The 18,115-nt window shown below is 45.4% G+C and overlaps 1 protein-coding gene across 3 annotated transcripts in view; it reads right to left on the reverse strand.

The window, feature by feature from the left end:
- Positions 1-584: 584 nt before the first annotated feature.
- ILDR2 (immunoglobulin like domain containing receptor 2) overlaps positions 585-18,115 on the reverse strand; it is a 57,789-nt gene continuing 40,258 nt past the window's right edge. For all 3 annotated transcript variants that reach the window (XM_064370376.1, XM_012444712.3, XM_012444713.2), the window contains 4 exons: positions 11,138-11,251; positions 6,833-7,049; positions 4,973-5,639; positions 585-3,658 (listed from right to left, as the gene is read on the reverse strand). In XM_064370376.1, the coding sequence (XP_064226446.1) occupies positions 3,623-3,658; positions 4,973-5,639; positions 6,833-7,049; positions 11,138-11,251 (1,034 nt within the window). In that variant the 3' untranslated portion in view covers positions 585-3,622. The remainder of the gene's footprint in view (positions 3,659-4,972; positions 5,640-6,832; positions 7,050-11,137; positions 11,252-18,115) is intronic.

Below are 18,115 nucleotides of genomic sequence, written 5' to 3' on the forward strand. Positions count from 1 at the left end.
AGGCAAGATCTAATAAGATTACCTATGTGAAATTTTGCGGACTATTCAATTTACAGATGTGGTCAGTGCCTTGGGTTTGGGTGGCAGTCTTTTCCCATCTCCGGTATGCCTAATCCTAGGTCAAGTGCACAGTGAGGATCATGAGAAGGGGGATGAGAGGCCTAGCAGCTCCGTGAAACCTGCCCTTTGTTGGTGAAGATGGGCAGCAGCACTCACAGCCGCAGAACTGAGCCCCAGGAGCAGCCAACACAGAACTCCCCTGTGAGCATGCTTGGATGGAATAGCTGGCACGCACCACCAGGTGCATGGCCATTGTCTCCAACTTCCTAATGAATCCATGCATGGCCTTCAGAAACAGCTCATCTACCAGGGGACACCTCCTTGCCACCTGCATCCACACTTCCTCCTCCAGCGTGCTCCTGACTCAGTACTGACTCACAGGCAAACACTGCAGCTTATGCATCATCCCGCCGGGACCCCTGCTGCTCACCCTTTCCTGATCTTAATTTACCTCTTTTCAGTTCAGACTTTTGAATATTGGCTTTTCAGATCACTGAGCGTATTTTTAAATGAGATGATGGACAAACATACACAACACTTTAATATCAAAGTATTCCCATTTATGTTTTTAAAAAAACTAAATCTCTGGGTTTAATATAATTTATCCATAGCACTATTTCATCCTCTCTATATAAAATCTCCGTTCTTCAGCATGTCTTATTTCCCCTATTACAGGGTCCTAGTGGACAGAGATTATGTCTTACACAAAGACGCTAACAAATACAAGCCTTTCCTACGCAGGACACACTATTCAAGGGAGAACAGACAAAAGGACACACAGAGGAAAGTCAGGGGTGCTGAGACAGCTTTGACTTGTCAGCTCAGCCTTAACTCCTGTCCATACACCCAGAAACAACTGCTGAAGGCCTGGAAGTCCGAATGATTTCTGCAGTTCTACAGAGGACAACCTGGTCCCAACTCCCCGGGTTATTTCAGTAGCCTGCCGTCTTCTTTGTATTCTTCCGTCTCTAGTTTTGTTGTCTTTGGAATTGCAGGTTTCCAATTTTAATAATTCTTTAATTCTTTCCCATTGCTACCCTCAAACTTCACCAAAATCATACATGCCTGTAGCTTTAAAAAAGCATTATTTTTGGTCTCTGCAGCTGGTGCTTTGAGGCTCTTTGGTGGTGAAAAGCCTGACACAGTGCTCAGTATAAAGCGATAATAGCTACCACAGCTATCCAATATTCTCCAAAATTGCCTGAGCAAGTTGAAATCCAAAGCTGGTGACTAAGAAGTTTTTTATCATCCTTTTCATCTGAACTGGGGTCCAAACACACAGGCTAGACCTAAGCTTTCAGAGGCCAGGGACACCAGCAAGTCTGAAACTCAGCACCAGGGTTATGGCTTGTGTCTTCCAGCCCTTGGAAATGCCAGCACTGAGTTCAACTGTTTTCCCGGTATCTCCAAGACTTGTCAAAGCAACAGCAAAGTCCTTTGGTAGGTCGATTCTCCAAGCAATGACACCTACCAGCTCATCGCCCCGACCCTCACCCAGCCACTTCTTAATTTCATTGCAAACACAGGACTTTTTTTTGGAGATGTCATGAAGTACACATGGATACTAGAGGAACGGTACTCTGAGAACAGGGCCTAGCTCCAGTGGGGTGGCTCTGGAGAAGACAAAAAAGATGGTAAGAAAAGAGACCTTCTTCAGAGGTTGTCCATGGATCCACCGACAGGGAATAACCCGCTGCTGGATTAAGGAACAGCAAGGTCAAGCATTATCCTCCACTGATTTGACCCAAACATGTACCCGACAAGGGTTCAGGTGAAAAGCACTGATAAAAATCTGTCAACAAAAGGAGAGGCTACGAGAAACACAAGTTTGGATGGAGTAAGGGATTCAGGGATGAACATTCAGACAAGAAAGCGTCAGGTTTGTTCTTGAAGAGAACATAAAGAACGCATCAACTTCTCATGCCTCGGGTAGGAGTCAGAAATTTGGGCTGCATTCAGCTAGGCAGTTCTTCCGTTGGTATTAGCTTGACTCACTCATATGTCTGCAATCAGCTGAAAGTTGATGGGCTGTCAGACAGAAGACACAGGCAACTGGGCCCTTTTCTTTTCTCATGCAGCAGGATAGTCCAGGCTTGTTCACCTGGTGGTAGTTGCAAGGTTCCCAAGAGCAGCAAAAGAGGACAAGCCCCATGCACAAGAACTTTTCAAGTCTCTGCTTGTGTCACATTTGTTGGGCTACCGGGTAAATCAAATCACACGGCCAACTCCAGATTCAAGGGGTGGGGAAAAAGATGGCACCTCTTGATGAGAAGGGAAGTGTTTGTGGCCATTTTTGCAACCTACATAAACTATAAACTCCAGAGATCTAGCTTTGGGACTTAGGCAAAATCTATCATTTAGGCAAGGATGGAAATAGGAAGTACTCCTTCCTGAGAAAGCAGTATCTCTTATTTCTTGAAAGCATCCATAGTTGCAGTCTAGTCAGGCCAAAAGCTGTATGTTCCACAACCCCTATGTCCTAGAATGGCAGAACTGGGATGGCAGAAACAATTAACGGTAAGTGAAGCACAAAACCAGAAAAGACTGAAGTTTGTGGGGGAAATGGTCCACATTCAAAATATAATGAGACGATGTTATTTCCCTCTTAAATTCTTTCTCATTCTTTTATACATGCATTACTGCTTTCTCTTCTTTTTTCCCCTCTTCTCCTTCACGTGTGTATTTTAAGCATTCATCCAAGGCACCCGACGACAATCTCTAACCAGAGTGCAGAGGGAGGCAGGGCTCTGTGTGTGGCACCAACCCGTGGAAAGTCCAGGACAGGGTCTCGAGAGAGAGAAGAGCCCTTAATGTCTAAGACTCAGATACTGACGTGTGCGACAGAAAAGAAAAAAGCAGTTTACGTTCTCAGAATGGAAAAGGAAATGCCACTTAGACAGCTTTTCAAAAAGGTATACTCGCTTTTGCTTTGTCCTCGCCACTCAAGAATTGTCATTCAGAACAACAAATTGAAGTCATTTCTGTGATTGTCCCAGAGGTCACTGTCACTGAGCTCACCAAAGTCCTTTTGATTTTAGTGTAACAACAGTCATTGACTAGTGACTGCAAAGTGATGGGGATAAAAGGTCTATTTTGACTTGAAGCTATCTTCCCTTGTCAGCAGAAGGCCTTCTTCTCCTAGTAGTAATAAATTCTTCTAAGTATAGCACAGGAGGTGTAGAAAAGCATACTGTAGGCATAGACAATTTCTGGAGATTAGCAGTCCAGAGCTAAGTCTCCTTCAGAATTGGAAATAGAGTCCTGGTTCTGCTAAGGGAGGAGGCTGGGACAGAATAAACGCTATGGTTGAGAAACTCTGAATGTAGGAATGTTCTCACACATTCTTGCTTTCTCTGTAAGTTTCTCAAACTAGTTAGATGGGCACAGAGGTTTGAAATCAGCCTCTCTTAAAGGCTGCCTCCCATCCCTTGCCAAAGCAGAGATGAGCAAATCTTCCAAGGTGATGGCCAGAGAAGGTCCTGGGCCTGCTGGCTCTTGGATTTGTGTCTTGTCCCTGTAGTCCATGTCTGATTTCTAGTCATCCAGAGAAATGTTGACAACATCAGACCACAAGGGACATCCTGGTTGGAAAGTCATTCTAGGAAAGAGCAGACAGAGCCCAACATTAAGCCACGTGCTAAAGAAAACAACCAATAACAGATGGTTCACCGGGCAGAGTCCACAACCCATTCAGTGCCAGGCACCCCTGACTCTCAGAACCTGTCATTGGACCTGTGATCGTTGATCCTAACACGCAGTAGAGGCTAAAGCCAACATACATCCGAGAGGCTTAGTTCCTTAGCCACAGAATAGCTTCTCCCTCCCTTAAGGACAAGTACGTTCACGTCTCCACAACAGCAAGTGTGGTTGGTGTAACATCAACCCGAAATCGCCTGAAGGTTTCTTCCCTACTCATAGTACTTTGGTTATTGTATTTTTTTATTTAAAGAAAAATAAAATACACTGAATTCCTTTAGAAGGGTTAATAATTGTGTCAAAACCTTTTTCTGTTCATATTCCTTCTCCTCATAACATTAATGAAAATGCCCAGCTTGGATTCATAAAAAACAGAATGGTGGTGAGGCAGCGTAATTGAGGAGGGGCAGAAGCAGTCGTGCTCAGAGAGCAGTCTCCAAAGCATGGGGGTCAGAGGCACTTGGTACCCACAGTGGATATCTGTGATTGTCGCCAACGTTTCTCTGAGGTCCAGGGCTCCGATTTTGGGGCTGAGGGATGTAGTAGGCAGCTCTTGGCATTTTGAAAATAATAAAGTCTGTATAAGGCCACTTAAAAGAGAGACAACGAATGGGGTAGGGACCAAGGGATTTCCTTCGCATATATGACTACAGTTTACACTCAATAAAACGTCAAAGGAGAACAGACATGAGTTGTCCTTTGCAAACAGCAGTGGCTCTTAACCTTCTCTGGGACATGGATTCTCGGAAATCTGATGCAGGTTACAAACTCTGGCCCCAAGCAGGGCTCGGGAGGAATACACAGAGAAGCAGGCCCTGAAGATGTGCGCAGACCTCAGAAGCCCACCTAAGGGCCGGTGGTGGTGACGGCTCCCGGAGTCGCTGACGCTAAGCGCTTCTGATTGGTTAACTACCTAACGCTCCGTGTTAAACCGTCTACACGCCTACTGCTTTCTGCCCGTTTTTCACCCTCCCCGGCGCACGCTTCCTTCCTTCATCTGGCCCTGGACAGAACGAGGCTGAAAAAGCGACCGGGCCTAACATCCGCATTCAGACTCCCTTGGGCAGGCCCCGCCGCCTGTCCAGTCGGGGCCCTCCCGCCTCGCCGCCTCCCCGGCCCCCTCCGGCCCGGCCCGGGACAGCAACGCGCCCGCCCCGCCCTGCCCCGGCGGCTCCCGCTCGGCCCGCTCCGAGCAGGGGCGGCAGACGCGGCTCACGGTTTTCTTGGCGGGCTCCTTTTTCCTCCTCTTCTCCGAGTTGCTGGGGTAGGGCAGGTCGCGGCCGCGGTAGGAAGGGCCGCGGGTCAGCTCCAGCTCGCTGTAGGGCGGCAGCGCGTCGTCGGACGCGTCCTCCTGGTCGTCCTGGGACGAGCTCGCCTTGTAGGTGCCGGGCGGCGACCACGCGTAGTAGGAGGCGCTGCGCGGGCCGAGCTGCGCGCTCCGCTTGGACGGCGTCTCCAGGCTCCCGCCGCGGCTGGCGCCCTCGGGCCGCGGCTGCCGCTCCCGCGTGCCGCTCAGGTACGAGTGGTCGTACTTGGGCGCGGTGCCCGGCGTGCGGCTCACCAGCCGCGGCAGGTGCGCGTCCTCGGCCGGTCGGCGGCGCGCGGGGCTGAAGGCCCAGCCGCGGTCGGCGTCGGTCAGGGGCTCGCGGCTGCGCTGGCCGTAGTACTCCTCCAGGGAGCCGTCCTGGTAGAAGCCGCCGCGCGCCCGCGACTCCGCGCGCTCGAAGCGGCTCCCGCCCCGCGCCTCGTGGCTGTTGCCGTCGCCCCGGCGGGGCCGCTGGCCGTAGGAGTCGGCGAAGGCCGCCAGCTCATCCATGGAGACGGCCGGCACCCCCGTGGCGAAGTTCTTCCGCGACAGCATCTCGGACTTGGAGCGCGGCTGGCTGCGGGCAGAGGAGGATGGAGTCAGACGGCCCGTCCCTCCCCAAGCTGGAGGCCGGGAGTTCGAGGCTGAGCTCCGAGAGCGCCCATCGTGTCCTGGGGCCGCGCTCAGGAGACCCCGGCCCCAGCCTCAGCGCTGCTCCAGGCTGGATGAAGCCTTCACGGCTCCTCTCATACCCCAGAACGTCAAGTGTGCCATGCATCAAAATGGGGTTGTGTGGATAGAAATATTGTGTCATATGAATACCTACACACCGTGGGGCTGCCTTCTGGTCATTATGTTGTGACCTCTGGTCGGTCGACAGCCACACGTCTCACTCCACCCTCAAAGCCAGCACAGGTGTCAGTACAACACTTGTGGTCCCCGGAGCCCCTGTCATGTGTGGTGACACACAGAGACGCCTTTTCCCCCATCAGAGCCGAGGGCCAAGTTACCTACTGGGACAGGAGGGGAGAGGGACCCTTGCCATTTGTAAGGGAAAGGCAGTATCTACTGTCTTTTAAGGCAGAGGACAGATGAGTGGTGAAGGTGCTATTTAGGGGGAATAGCAAATCTTAGCCTCCCACAATTGTTGGTCACATTACCTGGGTAAGTGCCTTAGCACCTGGAAGTTTCTATTTTTCCAGCTTAAAATGGGGACATTCATAGTAGCTGCCCTTTAGAGTTAGGAGAATTAAATGCAAGAGAAGTGTTTGGCATTTTACCTTTCATATACTAAATGATCAAAAATGAGAGAGATGGCCAGGCACAATGGCTCACACCTGTAATTCCAGCACTTTGGGAGGCTGAGGTGGGCAGATCCCTTGAGCTCAGGAGTTCGAGACCAGCCTGAGCAACATGGCAAAACTCTGTCTCTACCCATCCCCCTCAAAAAAGATGGAGGTGAAGGGTGGGATTTTTTAGAAGTTATAGGGTAAAATACATGAGAAGGGCAGAGATATGTTAGGGTTCATTAAAGGGTCTAGGGGACCCATTTCAAAGGTCTTGAATAATCACTTCTACACATGTTGTCACAAGTGTTTCCTGTCTTGACAAATGTGAGATGTTCAATATCCTGTAGAAAGATGTGTCAGGATAACCTGGAATGGGAGACAGAGATGCGACCGGATGGCATCTTCCTTGCCTCCCATCTACCCTGCCTTCCAGCTCCTGCCCCCTCACACCCAGACCAGACCTGCCCCTCACAGCCATCACCTGTGCCTGAAGCTCTCCCGATCTTCTTTGTTATACTCCATGGCTGAGGGCCCGCGGCTTGCCCCACTGCTGCCTCCCATGACACCTGACCAGTAGTCAGGATTGCTCTCCAAGTCCCCAGACACTGGGAACTGCTTGCTTCTCATCTGATGGAAAGACTGGCGGAAATTGCTGTCCTCGTCATGTAGGGAGCTGAGTTCTGAGATGGTGTTGTTATCTGCAGGGACAAAACCAGGCATGATAGAGCTTTCATGTGTTACTCTGTGTTAGACAGGAAGAGAATCCTGTTAAGGGCTGAGACCTTAGGTTCCAGGAAACTCCTGCCTCACTCCTGTCCAGGGTGGATTGTAAACCTGAACTAGTGGTGTTTGTATTCTTAGCTCAGCAGGAATTGGCTCCAGTTTGAAGCCTACTTGCTTACAGAGCGGGAGGTTCCTACATGTTCTGTTCTTGGAACAGGAGAACAAGTTTGTTATTGTTGCACCTAAGGCAGGCTTTCCAGAACTCAGGCTCTCCGTCGCTGGCCTCCTCCTAGTACATCATCATCCTTGTTCAAGTGTTTTCTTCTTCCTTTATAATTCTGTGATGAGCTGTGTCGATCCCAGGCATGTTAAACCAAAAGCAGAAAAAGAGAGACAGAAGCACAGATCACAGCCTCTTCCTTACTCTGGCCCAGGCCGACGATGGGCCTTCAGAGCCAATCCCGTAGAGGCACCACATTCTGGATCCTTTGGCTGTGCTCCTCCCCACAGAGCAAGAAGTCCACAGAGCAGTTGAACAGTCAAGGGGAAACATGTTCCTAGTGTCCATATGCCCCCTGCCTAGCCCATGCTCCTCTAGGAACCTGGAAGATGCTGCCCAAGTAGAAGCAAGTCTACTTCCAGGATCTGGGCAGACCTCTTCCCCGCCCCCAGGAAAGTCTTCCAGGGGAATGTGGCCATGAGTGGTTAGGCCAGCAGTTCAGAGGTGTAGGAAGAAAAGTCGAGGGGGCTGTACTTACACCTGTGGGCCTCTACTTATACTCTGGCCCTAGCCCAAAACGGGGCATCTAGTCACAGCTTTCTCATTTCCTGAAGTGGCCTAAGTAGCTTTTTGCAAAAGCACTTGTGAATACGGACCAGAATCACAGTCTGGAAAGGAAAAAAATAAAAACTCAACTATTTATTTATAAAACTTTGAAATGTATTGAATTTCATTGTACTTAAAAACTAAATCTACCAAATCTATTTGCAATGTAACTGAATCCATTTGTTTTCTAAAATCCTTTAATTAGAACTTCAAAATATTATCAAAAATAGCATTTACCAAATTTCAGGCCTAGCTGTTGAGTGCGAGGTAGGCCAAGATAAGATGTGGAAATGTGTGTCTCAGATTCCCTCAACTTTCCCCTGTCGCTATCCCCAAGAGTCCTTGGAGGACCAGGGGATTTTTCCACGAAGATGAGGGAGGGCCTCCCAACACAGCCACCTAGTTCTGCTTCACCAGGGACACAGCGTCTACCATGAATGCCATTCAGATTAATCATGCCATCAGTTGACTTTTAATTATAATTTAACTTTTAACTTTTTCTTCCACCTAAAAAGAAGGGACTATGCCTATCTTAAGGAAAATAACTCAGATACTATTAATTAATAAAATCTAGAACTTTCCCTTTCTCATGATCCCCATGAATTCCAGTACACAAAGAAGAGGCCTTTAAAATGCACCAAATAAGCCTACTGAAAAATTGCCTCATTGACTTAGAACTTTCCTTAAACTTCAGGGAATACTTGACCTTTTTCATTTCTCTAGATAGTGAGGACGATCTATGTTTCACTATTCACAGTGATGGATTGTCTAAGTTGTATGTTGTGCTAAAATTTCTGCCAAATTGAACATGAACATCGACCTGTCCCCATCTCACAAACATCCATAATGTAGCTCTAGGATAGGGATAAGCAAACTGCTTTTTGTAAAGGGCCGGAGAGTAAATATTTTAGGTTTCACAAGCCATATCAACACAACCATTCAACTCTGCCACTGTAGCATGAAAGCAGGCATAGATGCAACATAAGTAAACTGGCATGGCTGTATTCCAGTAACCTTTATTCATAAAAACAGGAAGTGGGTCTGGGCATGGTGGCTCATGTCCATAATCCCAGCACTTTGTGAGACCAGTGAGGGAGGACTGCTTGAGCCCAGGAGCCTGAGACCAGCCTGGGCAACATGGTGAGATCTTTGTCTCTATAAAAAAAATAAAACAATTAGTTGTGCGTGATGGCACACATGCCTGTGGTCCCAGCTACTGGGGAGGCTGAGGTGGGAGGATCCCTTGAGCTGAGGAAGTCGAGGCTGCAGTAAGCTGTGTTGTATTCCAGCCTAGGTTACAGAGCAAGACCTTGTCTCAAAAAAAAAAAAAAAAAAAAAAAAAGAAGTGGAACATATTTGGCCCAGGAGATATAGTTTGCTGAGCCCTACTCTAGGACTTCCCAGACTAAAAACATCCCCAAAACAACCCCCCATTTAGAAGGGCAAAGCAAATGAGGACCATACTGGCTAGCAAATTCACGAGCCTGGACCTCAAACTCAATTCTTACAGAACCTATTACTCTCCCGCCCCAACATGAAACCATGAGATCCGTCTTAAAAGGAGATTTCAAGATTGCCCACTTCCATGATCCACCCCATAGTTTACTCTGTTGTTCAGGATTAGGACCTCTCAAAATAAACAGTATTCCTACTTTATCTCTATGTAGTCATTGTAAAATTAACTCGCAGGTTCCAGGAGATGAGGGTTCCAGTTCTGGCACTGGCACTGAGTACTGGTACTTGTTACCTTTCCTCTCTGCCTTAGTGACGGGATGGATTGGACAACCTCAGAGTCTCTTCCAGCTCTAGTATTCTAAAGTCCTATTAGCTAGAAGGCTGTGGTCTCTGAACAGAAACTGCTGTTACAGCCATGGAGTCATCCACAGTTTGCTCAAAAGTATCTTGTGGAGAGAGCACAGGACTGGGAATCGGAAGAGTTGGAATCTAGTCCTAATTGTCACCGCATCCCTAGGCTTCCGTTTCCTCATCTGTACACTACAGAGGTTGACCTAGGCCATGTCTAAGACCCTCTTGGACTGTAAGAATCCATTACCTTATGACCAGTAAGCCCACAGAAACCATTTTAATCAAGTAGAGAGACAGGAGACATCGCCTAAACCAGAACTGATCCTTTAGTTTTAACCTTAGCTGTTAACTTTTTCCCTGAGCTGTGAGATTCGCAGATTTCCTGCACAGACTCCTCTAAGGTACCTGACTCACTGTCTCTGGCCCCTTACAGGGATCCATGACAACATTGTTACAACTAGCTTGTCAAGTGCAGTGACATCTGCATTCCTGACATTCCAATCTGGAAATGGTCTTTTTATAGTCGGTGTGGTAGGAGGATACAGCAATGGATACAACGCAGACAGGATGAATTTAGAACTGCAAACTGGGTGGAATATGTTGTCCTTAATCTGAATAAAGCTCCTCTAGTCTGGGACTGTTTCCCCAACAATTCCGTCAAGTCTCTCGTTAGTTCCAAGAAGAGGAGTTAAAGAGAGAGCGTGATGACCTCACTTCCACACCCGCCAGCACCCTCTGATAACCGGCTTGTCCACACGGGACCTGCTTGTGTTGTCTCCCGTGATAGATGGTAATTTGGAATCCACCCCAAGAATCAGCTGTGTCAACTGCAAAGTATCCAAGGGCTGGGGGTGAGTTAAGGGTTGGGGCCCTGCCACCTCAGACTTAGTATTCAAAACGTTCTTTCGACAAGAGGAGCGGCCCCTTTGCTTGCCCTTTAACCTCTGTCGTTTGGCATCTTCGAGGAGCGACAACCTCTTTTTTCCAGGTTCACGTGCCAGACTTGCTCTTTCACTTTCAGGAGGCCTCCATGCAGCGAGTTGATGGTTGGATTGTCCAAGGCTAGGGCCCTTCACATTGGAAAAACTGATACTCAAGCTTCTACATCTTAAGACATTACTTTGAATATATTTTAAAGGGAGTGGAAGGGAGACTATTTTAATAAAGCATTCCAAACCCCAGGATAACGCAGCCCCAGAAATACTGACTGCCCATCGACAGAACCAACATAAACCGAAGTGCTGCAGAACTGCTCTACTCTTCGCACCAGAAGACCTTTTCTCCCCCTCTGTGTACTGAGAGCTACTTTCTTCAGTAGTGTCACCAGCACCCCTGCTAGTTCTAAGCCTGTAAGCTCGGCGCTGCCCAAGTCCGCTTTACATACTAACTCCTGCGTAACGCACAGATCACAGAAAACTAACAGATGCTCACATCTGCCTCTCATCCTTCTGGCTGGATCAAACTGAGCCAGCTCCTTCTCAACATAGTACAGGACCTTCATGGAGTCTCTCTCTTTGTCAGCCTGGATCCGGTAACCTTTGCGAACTGTTGAGAAAAGCACAAGAAGGTGAGCTGAAAAAGGAAAGTATCAGGGGAAGGAGGCCTCCATTTATTTTACCAAGTAGAAAATAGGGTTTCCAATTATAACAACTCCTTTTGAAATCACCCAGAAATAACAATCTATATTTATACATGTGGGACCATATCTGTTATCCCCTTTATCAGATGGCGCCACTGGAATGGAGGACCTGAAGGTCAACACGGAATTCCATTACGGTCTGTTTTCAGTCATTGATTAACCTCTGCTTCCTATCTTTCCACCTCCTACAGCTCCACTCAGCGCTCATCTTCTCAATGCTTTTGAGTTCCATTGGAGCAGTGTATTCACACTAAAAAAAGACCACTTTCTAGGCTGAGGACATGCGTCACTCTACCATCTGAGGATCACACCTTCACTTTGTGGGAGCACAGGTAACTTTAAAAACATCAAGGACCTTGACAAGTTGGCCTGAAAGCTTTGAGTTGCCCGGAAGATAGGACAAAAATTCCTTAAACTGAGTTGTGTATAAGAGCTAATATTAATTTCTAGACGATATACATAGTGGTACAAAACCAAATTCAAACTATGTGGACTTTTTATTATGGTTCCATTTTATTTCTTTAGCATTTTCCTTTTAGGAAAAGGAATACTGTATTTTAGACATGATTAATTCGACCTGCTGCCATGCGGTTACAAGCAGTTGTTATTTTCAGGGCTTCATAAAAAACAAAACTAAAGCAGGCGCGAGAACATCTCCCACATTCCTATCACTCATATTGTCAGAGACAAAGGCTGTTTAAGCCCCATATCACTTAAGCATGAGTCTAGCCCAATACCAGCCCCCAGAGTGATTGATACCAGCGGGCCTAATGCACAGACTGAAAGAGAGAGAAGGGAATGATGAGATGAGTGCAGGACAATAATGGTAATTAGACAGTACTCACTGGGCACCAAAAATGTGCTAGGTACTGTGCTAAATGCTTTACATGGACATTTGTTCCTCAGAACCACCTAAAACAGTACTGTTATCAGCCACATTTTATGTTTGAGAAAATTTGGGGTCAGAGGGGTTTCATAACTTGCCAAGGAAAAATTTAGCAGTGCCAGGCCTGGAACCATGTAGTCTGACGGAAGCTTAAACATATTAGGGCATCTTGCCTCTCTAGAGTCTAGGAAGAGAGCTAGTAAGAAGAGACAGGTGAGAAAGATAAGGAAGGAAAGCCCAGAGTAAGAAATGCTTTAGCTGTGCCAGGGGTTGTATGGTCTGCAGCGTGGTCCTATCTTCCAGCTGTTCAAGACTTTTCAAGGGGAGGTAAGCTAGTGACCTAATGCCAACATTTCCTGTTCCCAAAGTGGGGCAAACACCATAAAGAAACCGCATGACTGCATGTAAATCCAGTGAAAACCCTGCTGTGTAGTGTCTGGCCACGTTACCCTGACTGCGGACAAAGCCCTCCCACACAAGCTATTTACATGGAAGATTAAAATATAAAATTCCACAGCACTCTAATTGTAGCCCAAGCACTGAAAACAGAAGTCACCCACACACCCATTTGCAGGTGCACTGATTTTCTATATGAGAATATACTGGGCAGTCCACATTCATCTCAAATTGTGGAATTACTAAGAAAAAAAAATTAATGAATCTCGGGACACACTTTTTAGTGGCACTTTCTCCCAGAAGTTAGATCCATAATCCTTGCATGGAAGCAATTATTAGCAGAAATAATTGTATTTATCAAGCCAAACATTCTTCCATCTCTACACAGGCATTTACAGAGTCATACAGACAGTTCAATTAAAATGCAATTATCCCATAGAACTGCGACGTCTGTTCTGGAGGCAGTTATGTCTGATGGATGAGGCTCCAGCCTGGGAAGTGGGGAACGGGGCATCTTGTAGCATGCTGTGCTATTTATTGAGGGACCTCAAACAAATGATGATCTATCTAGGACTCAGTTTTCATGTCTATAAAATGCAATGAATACTTCCCAACCTTTAAATAATCTCTTAACGGTGAGAGAACAACTAAGACCAAATCAGTGGAGCACTTTGAGTTCTCTATAATTATCAGGAGCAGCTCAAATGCTGACTCAGCCAAAGGGCTTTCTTTGATTCTCACAGCTTGAAAAGTTCTGTTTCTCCCTCCCTAACTTACAAATCATTCAATTTGAATTTTATTATGGTCCTTAATATATTCTAGTTTGTTTAAGTTATCTGTATAAATGTCTAATCTTCTCAAAGATTCCTGAAGGAAAAGAATCCTTACGGTTCTGGATCTCCATGTGCCTAAAACCATGCTTTACACATAGTGGGGAACTCAAAAAATGTTTGTTGCTTCCAGCCTGGGAATTGGGGCAAGGTTAATGGTTTCTTTGAAAAGTTTATTTTCAGTAGAGTTTTTCTCTCTAGACTGCAAACTTCCTGAGGACAAGGACTAGGTCTCTGTTCACTTCTGCATCCCCAGCACCTAGCATAGAGCCTGGCACATTGTAGACATTTGAAAGATGTGTGTTTGTAATGAATGAAGGAATGAGTGAATGAATGAGGAGAAACTGGGAATAGAAACCATATTATAAGAGATTACAGTGTATAGCAGATGAGGCCATATGGGTGGTTTATTGGAGAATTTTGACCAGGAAGGGAAAGGCTTGGATCATAGCAAAGTTTAGGTAAGTATCATGATTATTGTTACTATTGTTAATTATTTTTTAAGTAAGGAAAACTAGCTTGTCTGTAGGCATTATGGAAAGGGCCTACTCTACCTGCAGCTGTGGTTTTATCCAGGTGTTCTAATATGTGAAGCACTGTTACGGTAAACATTCAGTGATACTGAGCTAGAGGTCATGGGGAATGAGGCCTACAAAGTTGCTATATGGAACAATGTACCAGCTGTGCCCTGGCGGAGAGAGATGGCCGTTGAGAGATGGCTGCTACCCGAAGCAGCAGCTGGAGAATCCTCAGTTAATTACCACTTGGACTAGAGCATAGTTTTCTATGTCATTTTAACAAATTACACTCCTCATTATGATACAGATTTGATTGTGTATGCATAGGTTATCATGTCCCTGAAAAGCTACAGTAACCATTTATAGCCTCAAATGAAGATGATAGTTTTGCCTTTGGTATTGGCATTATAAAGAGCCTCCACTGTACAAGATACTTTCAGCCTTGACTTCTTAGTCACAGCAGCCCATGACTTCAGAAATCTAAATTCCTCTAATTTGTCCAAAAAAAAAAAAAAAAGACAGAAGCAAAGTTTTGATCTTTTGACTTCAGGAGTATCATCCATTTGGTTTCAGTAGCTAAAAACCTAGGCAATTCTTTCTCCCTTTAAAAGGTATTGGACTTTTTAAAAAATGGTAAGCTACAAGTTCAAATACACTAAACTATTCTCTGATCCTGGTAGAATGGGGCTCTATGTCACATACATTCTGAGGAGGATAAGAAACACCAGAAAACCTTTCCTGGTCCCTCCTCTCCAAGGATGAGGTTTTCCTTTCTGAGCTGGCATCCTGGATCAATCTTTTCATATACTGTCTTGTATTACTTACTCATTTTATTTCTACTTACAAGTCCCCAGCAACCACCTGCTAGACTATAAATTCCTTGAGGGCAGGTAAAATTTGTAGGCATTCATTAAATTTTTCTTGATTTGAAAGCAAATAGCAATGGTGTCAGATTGGGTTTTATCTGTAATTTGTCTGAAGATCAGAGAACTCTCTGGGGTACTGGTAATGTTTTAATAAGAAATGTTCTAGACTATTGGCCAAAGTTCAGCAGCATATTTGGAAAATGACTTTTTTCCTAGTGATGTTTCAGTTTAGGATCAATGGATGATTTATCTGTTTTCAAGTTCAGTCTGTCCCCAGTCCTTTGGTTGGTGTGGTTCTTTATACTTCACCTCCTCTAATTTATTAGCCTTGCCAACTTCGATTTTACTGGAGAGGGGATATTGGGATATTCACTTTGATGCCAAACTATAATTTTAAAAACTCTTATTGTTAAAGGATTTTTGCTGATACTTTTGACCCCATTAAGGCTTAGGCAGTTTTCAGCTAAGTTCCCCATTACAGTCAAAATCCAACTTATAAAACTTGCAAAATAAGTCTCTGAGGCAGATACTCATGGATATAGCCTTGTTCTGCATGTCCTATCTTAATAAGCTAAGTAAAGCTGTTTATGGATGATAGAACAGCTGCCAGATTCCACCCCCAAGGTGACAGCAGCTCAGCTGTGGGAGAAGCGATTCTTAAAATTTGCATATTCTCTGTATACATACAGTAGGCACACATATAGATACACATCCTTATTAATTTTGAAAATGACATTTCAAAACTACTTGCCTACTCAATTCTTTTGCATGAAGAATGGGTGGAGGCCAGGTAGATGTGGAAATAAAATGGATTAGAGCGAAGCAGAGTAGATGTGGAAGCATCAGGTGGGACATAATTCTGTTAAGCAAGGTGGGAGGTCATGGCAGCAGGGACTAGTTTCAGGAGAGAGGGAAGAAAAGAAACCAGCCTAAGGTTATTTTGAGTCACAATCTAAAGGACCTGGTGACCAACTGGATGAGGGAAGTCGGGGAGAAGGAAGGGATAAGGATGAAGTCTCTGCTTCTGGTTTGGGCTAACAGGTGGACACAATGCTATCAACTGAGATAAGATATGTAGAAGCTGGTTTGAAGTGAAGCAGCAGCAGATTAATTCAATTTCCTAGGGGCTAAGGTTGAAATGCCTACAAAACACCCAGGTGGAGATGTCCAGAAGACAGCTGGATATGTGATATTGAGGAGCAAAAGAGAGGCTGGAGATAATGATCAGAAATCACCAGCATATAGATGATGCTGAAGCCATAGGAGAGAATAAGATTTCCCAGGGAGAGGACCTGAAACAGAACAGGAACATCTGGAGGTGGCATAGTAGAAGAACGGCCAGCATGCACAGAGACAGGTAGGAAAAATGACCAAGCACAGTGCTGAGAACAGCAAAGAAAGATGAGTGCCTCAGAGTGGCAGAAGCTTCTGAGAAGTCAAGGGAGGTGATGATTGAAAAGCATCCATTAAACCCCATCCCCAGGCAATCAGACAATCTTAGCAAGAGCTGGTTTCTGGAGTGGTGAACGCAATAGCAAGATGGAAGGGAGCCGGGGAGTTGGTGAGAGCAGAGGGAAAGGAGATATTTAACATTCAAAACTCTTTCAAGGATTTTGGCTGTGAAGAAGAGTAAAGGGATAGGAAAGCAACATCCAAGGACCACAGGTTTTCGTGAATTGTATATTAATGGGAGAGATTTTAGCATATTTTGAATGCTGATAGGAAAGAGTCACTAAAGAAGAAAAGAATGGAGATGTGAGGTGGGAACAGGGTGGATTGTGGGTATTCAACAAAGAGAGAGCCTTGACAGAGCTGAAAGGGACGATCCAGAGCAGCTTAGGAGCAGGCAGTCTTCTTGCATGGTAACAAAGAAGGTCTCAAGTCGCTGCCATGAAGAACAGGAGAAGGAACTAGAGTGCCTCTTACCTATTCCATTTGGGAACCACTTGGCTATACTACATATAGTTCATCTAAGATGCCCTTTACAACCACACAGCGTTCAAAAGGCTACTGTGTACAGATGTAATCTGAAAAATTACTGTTGTGAGATAATTACCCTAAAATTGAAGCAGTATATAAATATAAAATAGGCTAAATTTACATTTTTGTAAATTAACATTTCTTAACATTTTTAATGTTCTTTAAATAATAATCTACATGGAACACTGGCATAAGCCACCTTTGCCAAAGGAGGATTAGCCAAACACCATCACTAATACTCCCCATGGGCCCATGAGTACAGACGTGTGCCTGGTGGGGATCATGAAGAAGTCTGTCCTGGCTCCACCAGCCAGACCGTGACAGAATGGGCCAGACTAGCTGTGGCTGACATTGATCACTACCCATCCTCTTTTTCCTTGCTAACAAAACCCTGATCACTTCCAAAGTAAATAAATAGTTGTTCGGGCCTAAGAGGTGAGTCTTAAGCAGTTCAAGCCAATTTTGTTTATGAATGGGCATGAGCCCAATTCTTGCTAATAAAACTAAAAGAAAAAGTCTGCCAGAAAAGTTTTTCCTTATTCTTGAGAAAAGCGGCATAAGGAATAGAATACCATTTTCAATCTCTGAATGTGCTTAATTACCTGGAACTATGCAGTCATCAAGAGATCATGAGGTGAGCCAGCTGAGGAGGACAGGAGATGTGCTCAGGATAACAGAACAAAAGACAGAAGGAACTAGCTCCTTCAGGGCTGCCACCCAAACTGTTCTATTAACCAACTCTGGAACTACCTTACCTTGACATTCTTGTTATGTGAAATAATTTATTTCCTATTTTAAAGCCCCTTCTAATTACAATTGGTTAGTATGGCAGAATGAGACCAAAATGGCTGAAGTGCAACAAAGAGGAACTGGAAAAAGATTGAAAACAAGAGAGAGCAAGTATTCGCTCTTCTATGAATAAGAACAGTTTTGTTAGATAATCCATTAAATAAAAAATAAGGGGGAAAGGATTCTGGTGGGAAGAAAGATTAGAAAAAAGGCAAATAAAGAGTATGAGACAAGTTCTATTAATGTCTCTTTTGCCCACTTCATCTTTCAGGGAAATGGACTATATTGTCTTTATCTCTCTAACTCCCTGTGTGTCACTGATCATTAACTTTTACTTCTCAGTCTGTGACTCATTCTGTATCAGATGTCACAATTCTACTAATAGCTCCTGGGAGAGAAAAATACAAACCCTAATTACTCACTGAGGATATCCACTCATTCTACAGTCAGGCACTGGCAGCTCATTAGGTGGGCTAGATACCTTTCCCCACCTCACACTGGAGGC

The sequence above is a fragment of the Aotus nancymaae genome, unplaced genomic scaffold, assembly GCF_030222135.1.
Source record: "Aotus nancymaae isolate 86718 unplaced genomic scaffold, 86718_ANA_hifiasm-v0.15.2.pri h1tg000108l, whole genome shotgun sequence".
Lineage (NCBI taxonomy): Eukaryota > Metazoa > Chordata > Mammalia > Primates > Aotidae > Aotus > Aotus nancymaae.